This window comes from Scyliorhinus torazame, chromosome 13 (assembly GCF_047496885.1).
Source record: "Scyliorhinus torazame isolate Kashiwa2021f chromosome 13, sScyTor2.1, whole genome shotgun sequence".
In the NCBI taxonomy this organism is placed as follows: domain Eukaryota; kingdom Metazoa; phylum Chordata; class Chondrichthyes; order Carcharhiniformes; family Scyliorhinidae; genus Scyliorhinus; species Scyliorhinus torazame.
The window spans coordinates 144,006,912-144,019,859 of NC_092719.1; the positions used below are offsets into that span (position 1 = coordinate 144,006,912).

The 12,948-nt window shown below is 60.1% G+C and overlaps 1 protein-coding gene across 1 annotated transcript in view; it reads left to right on the forward strand.

Moving 5' to 3' along the window:
• The first annotated feature begins 6,284 nt into the window (after positions 1-6,284).
• rybpb (RING1 and YY1 binding protein b) overlaps positions 6,285-12,948 on the forward strand; it is a 115,481-nt gene continuing 108,817 nt past the window's right edge. The window contains exons 1-2 of the mRNA XM_072472241.1: positions 6,285-6,479; positions 6,838-6,972. Coding sequence (XP_072328342.1) covers positions 6,454-6,479; positions 6,838-6,972 — 161 coding nt within the window. The 5' untranslated portion in view covers positions 6,285-6,453. The remainder of the gene's footprint in view (positions 6,480-6,837; positions 6,973-12,948) is intronic.

The window sequence follows — 12,948 nt, forward strand, 5'->3', positions numbered from 1 at the left end:
CCCTATTTCCCCCCTCCATCCCCCCCTGCATTCCCCCCCTCCATCCCCCCATCTATTCCCCCCCTCCATCCCCCACCCCTATTCCCCCACTCCATCCCCCCCTATCCCCCCCCACCCTACCCCCTCCATCCCCCCATGCATTCCCCCCTCCATCCCCCCCTGCATTCCCCCCTCCGTCCCCCCATCTATTCCCCCATCTATTCCCCCCCTCCATCCCCCACCCCTATTCCCCCACTCCATCCCCCACCCCATCCCCCCCTCCACCCCCCCATCCCCCCCCACCCCCCTATTTCCCCCCTCCATCCCCCCTGCATTCCCCCATCTATTCCCCCCCTCCATCCCCCACCCCTATTCCCCCACTCCATCCCCCCCTATCCCCCCCCACCCTCCCCCCTCCATCCCCCCATGCATTCCCCCCTCCATCCCCCCCTGCATTCCCCCCTCCGTCCCCCCATCTATTCCCCCATCTATTCCCCCCTCCATCCCCCACCCCTATTCCCCCACTCCATCCCCCCCACCCTCCCCATCCCCCCCTCCATCCCCCCCTGCATTCCCCCCTCCATCCCCATCTATTCCCCCCTCCACCCCCTATTCCTTCCTCCACCCCCCCTATTCCCCCCCTCCACCCCCCCCTATTCCCTCCCTCCATCCACCCCCCCCTATTCCCCCTCCATCCCCCCTATTGCCCCCTCCACCCCCCCTATTCCCCCTCCACCCCCCACCCCTATTCCCCCTCCACCCCCCACCCCTATTCCCCCCTCCATCCCCCACCCCTATTCCCCCCCTCCATCCCCCCCACCCTCCCCCATCCCCCCCCTATTCCCCCATCCCCCCCTATTCCCCCCTCCATCCCCCACCCCTATTCCCCCCTCCATCCCCCCCACCCTCCCCCATCCCCCCCCCTCCATCCACCCCCTATTCCCCCCCCTCCATCCACCCCCTATTCCCCCCCCCCTCCATCCACCCCCTATTCTCCCCTCCATCCCCCACCCCTATTCCCCCCTCCATCCCCCCCCCTATTCTCCCCTCCATCCCCCACCCCTATCCCCCCCCTCCATCCCCCCCCCTCCATCCCCCCCCTATTCTCCCCTCCATCCCCCCCCTATTCTCCCCTCCATCCCCCCCTCCATCCCCCACCCCTATTCCCCCCTATTCCCCCCCTCCTCCATCCACCCCATTCCCCCCTCCATCCCCCCCATTCCCCCCTCCATCCCCCCCATTCCCCCCTCCATCCCCCCCATTCCCCCCTCCATCCCCCCCATTCCCCCATCCATCCCCCACCCCTATTCCCCCCTCCACCCCCCTACTCCCCCCCCTCCACCCCCCCTCCACCCCCCCCTCCACCCCCCCCTATTCCACCCCTCCATCCACCCCCCTCCATCCACCCCCCCTATTCCCCCCTCCACCCCCCCCTACACCCCCCCTCCACCCCCCCCTACACCCCCCCTACACCCCCCCCTATTCCACCCCTCCATCCACCCCCCTCCATCCACCCCCCCTATTCCCCCCCTCCACCCCCCCTATTCCCCGCTCCATCCCCCCCCTATATCCACCCCCCCTATTCCCCCCTTCCATCCCCCCTATTCCCCCCCTCCATCCCCCCCTATTCCCCCCATACCCCCTCCATCCTGCCCCCCCATACCCCCCTATTCCCCCCTCCATCCCCCCATCCACCCCCCCATACCCCCATCCTTCCCCCCTCCACCCCCCTATTCCCCCCTCCATCCCCCCCTATTCCACCCCCTCCATCCACCCCCCCTATTCCCCCCCTCCACCCCTATTCCCCCCTCCCTTTCCCCCCCACCCCCTATTCCCCCCTCCCTTTCCCCCCACCCCCTATTCCCCCCTCCATTCCTCCCCGATTCCACCCCCTCCATCCCCCCCCAATTCCACCCCTCCCTATTCCCCCCTCCATCCCCCCATCCATCCCCCCCTCCCTATTCCCCCCTCCACCCCCTATTCCCCCCTCCATCCCCCCTATTCCACCCCTCCATCCACCCCCCTGTTCCCCCCTCCACCCCCCTATTCCCCCCTCCATCCACCCCCCCTATTTCCCCCCCTCCCCCCCTCCATCCCCCCATTCCACCCCCTCCCTCCCCTCCCCCCTATATCCCCCCATCCCATCCTCCCCCTATTCCCCCCTCCACCCCCCCTTCCATCCCCCCTATTCCGCCCCTCCATCCCCCCTATTCCCTCATACCCCCCTCCATCCCCCCCTATTCCGCCCCTCCATCCCCCCTCCACCCCCCTCCATCCCCCCCTATTCCGCCCCTCCATCCCCCCATACCCCCCCTATACCCCCATCCTTCCCCCCCTCCACCCCCCTATTCCCCCTCCACCCCCCTATACCCCCATCCTTCCCCCTCCACCCCCTATTCCCCCCTCCACCCCCCTATTCCCCCCTCCATCCCCCCCATTCCACCCCCCTACCCCCCTCCATTCCTCCCCTATTCCACCCCCCCAATTCCCCCCCACTCCACCCCCCCTATTCCCCCCTCCATCGCCCCCCTATTCCCGCCCTCCATCCCCCCTATTCCCCCCTCCACCCCCCCCTATTCCCCCCTCCATCCCCCCCTCCACCCCCCTATTCCCCCCTCCATCCCCCTACTCCCCCTATTCCCCCCCTCCACCCCCCGTCCATCCCCCCCATTCCCTCCCTCCATCCACCCCCCCCATTCCCCCCCTCCATCCCCCACCCCTATTCCCCCCACTCCCATCCCCCCCACCCTCCCCCACCCCCCTATTTCCCCCCTCCATCCCCCCCTGCATTCCCCCCCTCCATCTATTCCCCCCCTCCATCCCCCACCCCTATTCCCCCACTCCATCCCCCCCTATCCCCCCCACCCTCCCCCCCTCCATCCCCCCATGCATCCCCCCCTGCATTCCCCCCTCCGTCCCCCCATCTATTCCCCCTCCATCCACCCCCCCATCCCCCCCTATTCCCCCCCTCCATCCCCCACCCCTATTCCCCCACTCCATCCCCCACCCCTATTCCCCCACTCCATCCCCCCATCCCCACCCACCCTCCCCCACCCCCCTATTTCCCCCCTCCATCCCCCCCTGCATCCCCCCCTCCATCCCCCCATCTATTCCCCCCTCCATCCCCCACCCCTATTCCCCCACTCCATCCCCCCCCACCCTCCCCCCTCCATGCATTCCCCCCTCCATCCCCCCCTGCATTCCCCCCTCCGTCCCCCCATCTATTCCCCCCCCTCCATCCCCCACCCCTATTCCCCCCACTCCATCCCCCACCCCATCCCCCCCTCCACCCCCCCCACCCCCCTATTTCCCCCCTCCATCCCCCCTGCATTCCCCCATCTATTCCCCCCCTCCACCCCCCACCCCTATTCCCCCACTCCATCCCCCCCTATCCCCCCCCACCCTCCCCCCTCCATCCCCCCATGCATTCCCCCCTCCATCCCCCCCTGCATTCCCCCCTCCGTCCCCCCATCTATTCCCCCCCTCCATCCCCCACCCCTATTCCCCCACTCCATCCCCCCCACCCTCCCCATCCCCCCCTGCATTCCCCCCTCCATCCCCATCTATTCCCCCCTCCACCCCCTATTCCTTCCTCCACCCCCCCTATTCCCCCCCTCCATCCCCCCCCTATTCCCTCCCTCCATCCACCCCCCCTATTCCCCCTCCATCCCCCATATTGCCCCCTCCACCCCCCACCCCTATTCCCCCCTCCATCCCCCACCCCTATTCCCCTCCCCCATCCCCCCCTATTCCCCCATCCCCCCCTATTCCCCCCTCCATCCCCCACCCCTATTCCCCCCTCCATCCCCCCCACCCTCCCCCATCCCCCCCCTCCATCCACCCCCTATTCCCCCCCCCTCCATCCACCCCCTATTCCCCCCCCCCTCCATCCTCCCCTCCATCCCCCACCCCTATTCCCCCCTCCATCCCCCCCTATTCTCCCCTCCATCCCCCACCCCTATCCCCCCCCTCCATCCCCCCCCCTCCATCCCCCCCCTATTCTCCCCTCCATCCCCCCCCTATTCTCCCCTCCATCCCCCCCTATTCTCCCCTCCATCCCCCACCCCTATTCCCCCCCTCCATCCCCCCTATTCCCCCCCTCCTCCATCCACCCCATTCCCCCCTCCATCCCCCCATTCCCCCCTCCATCCCCCACCCCTATTCCCCCCTCCACCCCCCTACTCCCCCCCCTCCAGCCCCCCCTACACCCCCCCTTACACCCCCCCCTCCACCTCCACCTCCCCCCCCCCCCCTCCCCCCCCTCCACCCCCCCCCTCCCCCCTCCACCCCCCCCCTCCCCCCTCCACCCCCCCCTCCCCCCCCCCCCTCCCCCCTCCACCCCCCCCCCCCTCCCCCTCCACCCCCCCCCTCCCCCCTCCACCCCCCCCCCCCCTCCCCCCTCCACCCCCCCCCCCACCTCCCCCCTCCACCCCCCCCCCCACCTCCCCCCTCCACCCCCCCCCCCACCTCCCCCCTCCACCCCCCCCCCACCTCCCCCCCTCCACCCCCCCCCCCCCACCTCCCCCCTCCACCCCCCCCCCCACCTCCCCCCTCACCCCCCCCCCTCCCCCCTCCACCCCCCCCCCCCTCCCCCCTCCACCCCCCCCCCCCCTCCCCCCTCCACCCCCCCCCCCCCTCCACCCCCCCCCCCCCTCCCCCCTCCACCCCCCCCCCCCCACCACCCCCCCCCCTCCACCCCCCCCCCCACCCCCCCCCCCCCTCCACCCCCCACCCCCCCCACCCCCCCCCCCCTCCACCCCCCCACCCCCCCCACCCCCCCCCCCCACCCACCCCCCCCCCCCCCCCCCACCCCCCCCCCCCCCAACCTCCCCCCCCACCTCCCCCCTCCACCCCCCCCCTCCACCCCCCCCCCCCCCCCAACCTCCCCCCTCCACCCCCCCCCCAACCTCCCCCCTCCACCCCCCCCCCCCACCTCCCCCCTCCACCCCCCCCCCCCCAACCTCCCCCCTCCACCCCCCCCCCCCACCCACCTCCCCCCTCCACCCCCCCCCCCCCTCCACCCCCCCCCCCCACCTCCCCCCCCCCCCCACCTCCCCCCCCCCCCCCCACCTCCCCCCCCCCACCTCCCCCCCCCCCCACCCCCCACCTCCCCCCCCCCCCCACCTCCCACCTCCCCCCCCCCCCCCTCCCCCCCCCCCACCCCCCCACCTCCCCCCCCCCCCCTCCCCCCCCCCCCCCCCACCTCCCCCCCCCCCCCCCCCCACCTCCCCCCCCCCCCCCCACCACCCTCCCCCCCTCCCACCACCTCCCCCCCTCCCCCCCCCCACCTCCCCCCCCCCCCACCACCTCCCCCCCCCCCCCACCTCCACCTCCCCCCCCCCCCCACCTCCACCTCCCCCCCCCCCCCCCCCCCACCTCCACCTCCCCCCCCCCCCCCCCCACCTCCACCTCCCCCCCCCCCCCCCCCACCTCCCCCCCCCCCCCCCCCCCCACCTCCCCCCCCCCCCCCCACCACCTCCCCCCCTCCCCCCCCCCCCCCCCACCCCCCCCCCCCCCCCCACCTCCCCCCCCCCCCCCCCCCACCACCTCCCCCCCCCCCCCCCACCTCCCCCCCCCCCCCCACCACCTCCCCCCCCCCCCCCCCCACCCCCCCCCCACCTCCCCCCCCCCCCCCCCCCACCACCTCCCCCCCCTCCCCCCCCCCCCCCCCCCCACCTCCCCCCCCCCCCCCCCCACCACCTCCCCCCCCCCCCCCCCCCCACCACCTCCCCCCCCCCCACCTCCCCCCCCCCCCCCCACCTCCCCCCCCCCCCCCCCACCTCCCCCCCCCCCACCTCCCCCCCCCCCCCCCCCCACCTCCCCCCCCCCCCCCCCCCACCTCCCCCCCCCCCCCACCTCCCCCCCCCCCCCCCCACCCCCCCCCCCCCCCCTTCCCCCCCCCCCTCCCCCCCCCCCACCTCCCCCCCCCCCCCACCTCCCCCCCCCCCCCCCCACCTCCCCCCCCCCCCCCCCCACCTCCCCCCTCCCCTCCCCCCCACCCACCTCCCCCCCCCCCCCCCACCTCCCCCCTCCCCTCCCCCCCACCCCCCCCCCCCACCTCCCCCCCCACCCCCCCTCCACCTCCCCCCCCCCCCCCCCCCCACCTCCCCCCTCCCCTCCCCCCCCCACCCCCCCCCCCCACCTCCCCCCTCCCCTCCCCCCCCACCCCCCCTCCACCCCCCATCCTCCCCCTAATTCCCCCCCTCCACCCCCCATCCTCCCCCTAATTCCCCCCCTCCACTCTCGCACTGGTAATTTAAATTGCTGCCGGGGTGATTGGCGGTTGCCGGGTCACGTGCCGCTCTCGCTCGGAGTCTGGCGCTCGAGCCACAGACGGACGCGGCTTCGCTTCGCCCGGGCTCCGCAATCCGGCTCGGCTCCGGCTTCACCTCCCCCACTCCCCAGGCGAGAGTCGCTGCACCCGGGACTCCAATCTTCAGTTTCCCCTCCTGGTATAACCGACTCCCGAGCGGCATGGGGGACAAGAAGAGCCCGAACAGGTGAGAGAGAGACAGAGAGAGAGAGCTGGAGCTGAGGGAAGACCTTTAAATGGTGGCGGGGTTGTCTGCTCCGGCCGAATGGCGGTGGCCTGTGCTGGCCGGCCTCGCCGTGCGGCTATGGCGACCGGAGATACATCTAGGAAGAGAAGAAGGGGGGGGAGTAGAGAGAAAGAGCAACGCGGCTGCAAAGAAGCGACGGAAGAAAACGGGCACGGGCGCGCCCCCCCCCCCCCCCCCCCCCCGGGCGATGGGAGGCGAGCGGCGCTCGTGTGTCTGTAATGTCGGGCTGTGTCTGGTGTGTACACACACACACACGCATCTCTCTAATGCTGTTCCTCCTTTTGTATTTTTTTTGCAGCTTTTCAAGGCCAAAGAGGCAAGCCAAACCTGGCTCGGAGGACGGCTTCTGGGACTGTAGTGTCTGCACCTTCAGGAACAGTGCGGAAGCTTTCAAATGCAGCATTTGTGATGTACGGAAAGGGACGTCCACACGGTGAGCGACCGGTTCTTTTTGTGTGTTGCCTTTTTTTGGAGGGGGCGATTTGTGTCTGGAAATAATTAAATACTGAAATACTGGTTGAATCCAGACTTGTTGATTTTCATGTCACCCTGGCTGGGTTGGATTCGATTCCATTTTCTTGTTTTGTAGTAGCATGGTTATGTAATGCCAATCTCTCCCTCCCTCTCCTCCTGTTCACCTTTCTGGACGATCGTTTAAGATGTGGGGTTGCCATGACATTCTTGTTGTAAATGGCAGGCGGGCTGGTGATGGGCATGATGATCATGGCTGAGGAAGAGGAGGTAACCGAGAATTGGTGGTGGGGGGTAGGGGTGGTGTAGCTTCTGGGGAATGTGGTGTTAATTCCTCAACCCCTTGCAAAACAGGCTGTTATGAGCCTGTCGCTTTCTCAGAACATTTCACGTCGAGGTGAGTGCAAGTTTGTTGTTGGGAGGGTTTTAAAATTGAATGTCATTGCAGATGGTGTGCAGAGGTTGCTGCTTTTGTTGATGTATTCTTTTTGCGTAGCGACACACTGCATGGTGAAGTAGTGTGAGGATTTATTTCTCTGTATCTTTGCAGTTTTTTATCAGACGTGACGAGCTTAAAAGTAAATCATTTACCAATAGTTTGGGTAAATCCACTTTCTTCAGCAGTTGACATGGCACCTCTGAACTTAAAGTGATGAGTACATGGAAGGGTTTCAGGAACTGCTTTTATAAGCCTCGATGATTGTCGTCATTTATGAAAATATTTTTCTCCTTTTTAAAAAATGACGGCATTTCTGTACTTACTTCCAGCTCTGAGTAATAATTGACTTTCTGCAGAAATCCCTGTGTGGGCTGTTTGTTGTGATGTGGCCGAGTTCTGACTATCTGACGCAGTGATTGAAACTCATTGTGGGGAAACACTTTCAGAAAGTTTTATGTCTTTTTTCTGCGGAAACAACTGATGCGTTTAAAAAATAGCCATAATAACCGTGAGAACAGTGAGCTGAGCACCTCATCCCCGTCGCAAACAAATGCGCTTCCCTGTCTCTTTAAATTGCTCCGACGTGTTGGATGACTTGGCTTTACAACATCGGACAGTTTCGCCAAACTGCTTAATTTTTGTTTGCTAGAATGTTATTGCTACATTTTTCTTTTCCAAGTGCTGAATATCGAGGCAAAATACTTTTCTGGGGGAGGGCCAAGCTTCCAGGTTCAGTCAATGAACTGGCGTAGCTTGTATCCCATGGGGCTACGAGGATGGAGTATGTTATGCGTAGAAGCGTCACGGTGGAATACATCTTTCAGCGTGTTCATTCAGTGATGCTACTCCACTGGTCACAAAGATTAACTGTCTGTCTCCCGGAATTAAATGGGAATGCAGAAACCATGTCAGTGAAAACTGAATTGTCATTATGTTATGCCCACAGGTCTATTGATTTGTAGGATTAAATCCTACACTACCAACCGTTTAATCAGTTGCATTCCCAAATTATTTTGAGACCAAAGCTACATTTTAAGAAAAATGTGCTGACGTTTTAATTGGGAAAACCATTGCTGTTAATTTGCATTTTTTCAGGCTAGGGGGATTGGCCATGCTAAATTGCCCCTTAATTGGATAAAATGAATTGGGTACTCAAATTTATTTTTTATAATGATTTGGAGGAAAATGTTACTGGTCTGATCAGTTTGTAGACGACACAAAGATTGGTAGAGTTGTGGATAGTGAAGAGGGTTGTTAAGAGGATACAGCAGGATATAGATCAGTTGCAGACTTGGGCAGAGAAATGGCAGATGGAGTTTAATCCGGACAAATGCGAGGTAATGCATTTTGCAAGGTCTAATACAGATAGGAATTATACAGTAAATGGCAGAACCTTTAGGAATATTGACGGGCAGTGAGATCTGGGTATACACGTCCACAGATCACTGAAATTGGCAATGCAAGTGGATAAGGTAGTCAAGGCAGAACGGTATGCTTGCCTTCATCGGTCGGGGCATTGAGTATAAAAATTGGCAAGTCATGCTGCAGCTGTACAGAACCTTCGGCACATTTGGAATATTACATACTACTCTCGCCACACTACCAAGAAGATGTGGATGCTTTTGAGAGGGTACAGAACGGGTTTGCTAGGATGTTGCCTGGTCTGGGAGGGTATAGGCTATTGAGTACCCAATTATTATTTTTTTCCCAATTAAGGGGCAATTTAGCATGGCCAATCCACCTAACCAGCACATCTTTTGGGGTGTGAGTGAAACCCATGCAGGAACGGGGAGAATGTGCAAACTCCACATGGACAGTGACCCTGGGCCAGGATTCGAACCCGGGTCCTCTGCACTGTTGTCCCAGTGCTAACCACTGTGCCACTATGCTGCCCTGGGAGGGTATTAGCTATAAGGAGAGGTTGGATAAAAAAAATTGTTTTCACTGGAATGATGGAGGTTAAGGGGTGACCTGATAGAGGTTTACAAAATTGAGTGACATGGACAGAGTGGATAGTCAGGCACTTTCTCCCAGGGTGAAAAGTCAATTACTGGGGGACCTAGGTTAAAGATATGAGGGGAAAAGTTTAGAGGAGTGTGCAAGGCTTTTTTTTTTTTACCCAGATGGTGGCGTGTGCCTAGAAAGTGTTGCCAGGGAGGTGGTGGAAGCAGATACATTAACGTTTTAAGAGGCAGCTTGGCAAATGCATGAATAGAGGGATACGGACCCTGGAAGTGTAGAGGTTTTGGTGTAGATGAGCATCATGATCGGCGCATGCTTAGAGGACCGAAGGGCCTGTTCGTGTACTGTTCTGTATTTCTGGTGCACCTCAAACATTATGGCTCGGGGGTGGAAAATCCAAATGTCAACTTTCAAAATGACTAACCTATACCAAAATTATTATCATGTTATTGGGTCATGTGATGCTGGTTTGCTGGGCTCTACTGATTGTATGCAATACTAAGATTTACAGTTATGAAACAACTTTGCTTTAAAGCCAATTAATTGTTTTTAGGAAACATGACAACCGGTTTGCGCATAGCAAGCTCGCACAAACAAAATATGATTACCATATAATCTGTCTCTGTATTGTTGATTGGAGAATAAATATTGACCAAAACATTTGGACTACCTTTTGTGATCGTCTTCAAAATAGTGTCATGGGATCTTTTACATTCACCTGAGAGAGTGCAAGGAACCCATGTCTCATCCAAAAAGCTGCATCTCTGACAGTGCAGCACTACTCTGTACTGTACTGTCGTGTCAGTTTAGATTTTGAAGCTCAGTTTTTGGGAGTGTGACTTGAACCCACAACCTGATGATTCACGATTAGGATCTGTTCAATATTCCGTATTTAATGTCAACCGGACTTTCAGCCCCGACCATAATCTTTGATCCCTTCAAAATGACTCCTTCCCTTCCTCTCCCCATAAACTCTCTCCTTGGCCACTTTCTCAGGCTGAACCATTAAAGGTTTTCCTGTCCTATGAAAGTAATAATTTGGAATGTTTCCCAAGATAAATGTACTATATCTGTTTAGCTCAGCAAGCAGGGGATTGGACTTGATTTTTTTTGATTTAAAAAAAAAAAAAAAAAAAAAAAAAATTTGAGTACCCAATTCTCTTTTTCCAATTAAGGGGCAATTTGGCGTGGCCAATCCACCTACCCAGCGCATCTTTTTGGATTGTGGGGATGAGACCCATGCAGACATGGGGGGAATGTGCAAACTCCACACAGACAGTGACCTGGGTCCTCTGTACCATGAGGAAGCAGTGCTAACTACTGTGCCACTGCTGCCCAGGAGATTGGACTTGATGATCTTGATTGTAGCTGCTGTGTTTGGACTTGGTGCCCTTGTGTGGAAATTGGTCAGAATTTTGAGATTGGACTGAGCTGTGATTCCCTCTTGAATTGCCTAATATCCCTTCAGCATTTATTTGGCTCGAGTGAATATGCATACTACTTGGTGGCATATATGAGTTTGGTGCATTTGAGTGCTATAGTGAGAGTTTGGTGACTGAGGGAGTATAAGGCTTCATTTTTATCTAACGTCTAGTCTGTCTTTTATTTAGTTAATTAACTTAAAAGTTGCTGTTTGGTTTAGAAGAAGGTGAATTTTCAATCCGCTTTAAACAAAGCTTCTACTTGTAGGCACTTGCAGCTGGAGCTTGTTAATTAGTTAATTGGATTAGGCCAGTTTTCAGAGGCTAGATTCACAGTATAAAAGGGATCCCCTACAGTGCAGACTTTGTTTGCACTGAGTGCTGAATTTGCTGCATTTGAGTGCTATAGTGAGAGTTTGGTGACTGAGGGAGTTAGGTGAGGAGGGAGTAAGGCGTTCCTTTCATTTTGTTTCCTACATTTCCGCAAAGAGTGCGAAGAGAGCCAGGAGTTTACAGAGTGCAACTGACTGGGAGCAGAGTCGGAGGGCGGAGATCCAGTTGGTCCACAGGGCAACAATATTCTGTCAGGTAAGAGGGGATGGAGGCTAGGACAGTTGCATGCTCCTCCTGTAGGATGTGGGTGGTGAGGGATACCACCGGTGTCCCCGCTGACTATACCTGCGGGAAGTGCACCCAACTCCAGCTCCTCAAAGACCGTGTTAGGGAACTGGAGCTGAAGCTGGATGAACTTCGGATCATCCGGGAGGCAGAGGGGGTGATAGAGAAGAGCTACAGGGAGGTAACCACACCCAAGGTACAGGACAAGAATAGCTGGGTTACAGTCAGGGAAAAACAAACAAGCAGACAGTGCAGGGAACCCTCGTAGCCGTTCCCCTTCAAAACCAGTATACCGTTTTGGATGCTGTTGGGCGGGGGGGGATGACCTACCGGGGGAAGGCCCTAGCGGCCAGGTCTCTGGCTCTGGGGCTCAGAAGGGAAGGGGGGAGAATAAAAAAGCGATAGTTGTAGGAGATTCAATGGTTAGGGGAATAGATAGGAGATTCTGTGGTCGCGAGCGAGACTCCCGGAAGGTATGTTGCCTCCCGGGTGCCAGGGCCAGGGATGTCTCGGATCATGTCTTCAGGATCCTTAAGGGGGAGGGGGAGCAGCCAGAAGTCGTGGTGCACATTGGTACCAACGACATAGGTAGGAAAAGGGGTGTGGAGGTAATAAACAAGTTTAGGGAGTTAGGCTGGAAGTTAAAAGCCAGGACAGACAGAGTTGTCATCTCTGGTTTGTTGCCGGTGCCACATGATAGCGAGGCTAGGAATAGGGAGAGAGTGCAGCTGAACACGTGGCTGCAGGAATGGTGTAGGAGGGAGGGCTTCAGGTATTTGGATAATTGGAGCGCATTCTGGGGAAGGTGGGACCTGTACAAGCAGGACGGGTTGCATCTGAACCAGAGGCACCAATATCCTGGGAGGGAGGTTTTCTAGTACTCTTCGGGAGGGTTTAAACTAATTTGGCAGGGGAATGGGAACCGGATTAGTAGTCCAGCAACTAAGGTAGCCGATATTCAGGACGCCAAAGAGTGTAGTGAGGCAGTGGGGAAGGGAACACTGACAAAGGAGAGTACTTGCAGGCACGGAGATGGGTTGAAGTGTGTATACTTCAACGCAAGAAGCATCAGGAATAAGGTGGGTGAACTTGCGGCATGGATCGGTACTTGGGACTACGATGTGGTGGCCATCACGGAAACTTGGATAGAAGAGGGGCAGAAATGGTTATTGGAGGTCCCTGGTTATAGATGTTTCAATAAGATTAGGGAGGGTGGTAAAAGAGGTGGGGGGGGGGGGTTATCATTGTTAATTAGAAATAGTATAACAGCTGCAGAAAGGCAGTTCGAGGAGTATCAGCCTACTGAGGGAGTATGGGTTGAAGTCAGAAATAGGAAAGGAGCAGTCACCTTCTTAGGAGTTTTCTATAGGCCCCCAATAGTAGCAGAGATGTGGAGGAACAGATTGGGAAACAGATTTTGGAAAGGTGCAGAAGTCACAGGGTGACTTTAACTTCCCAAACATTGAGTGGAAACTCTTTCGATCAAATAGTTTGGATG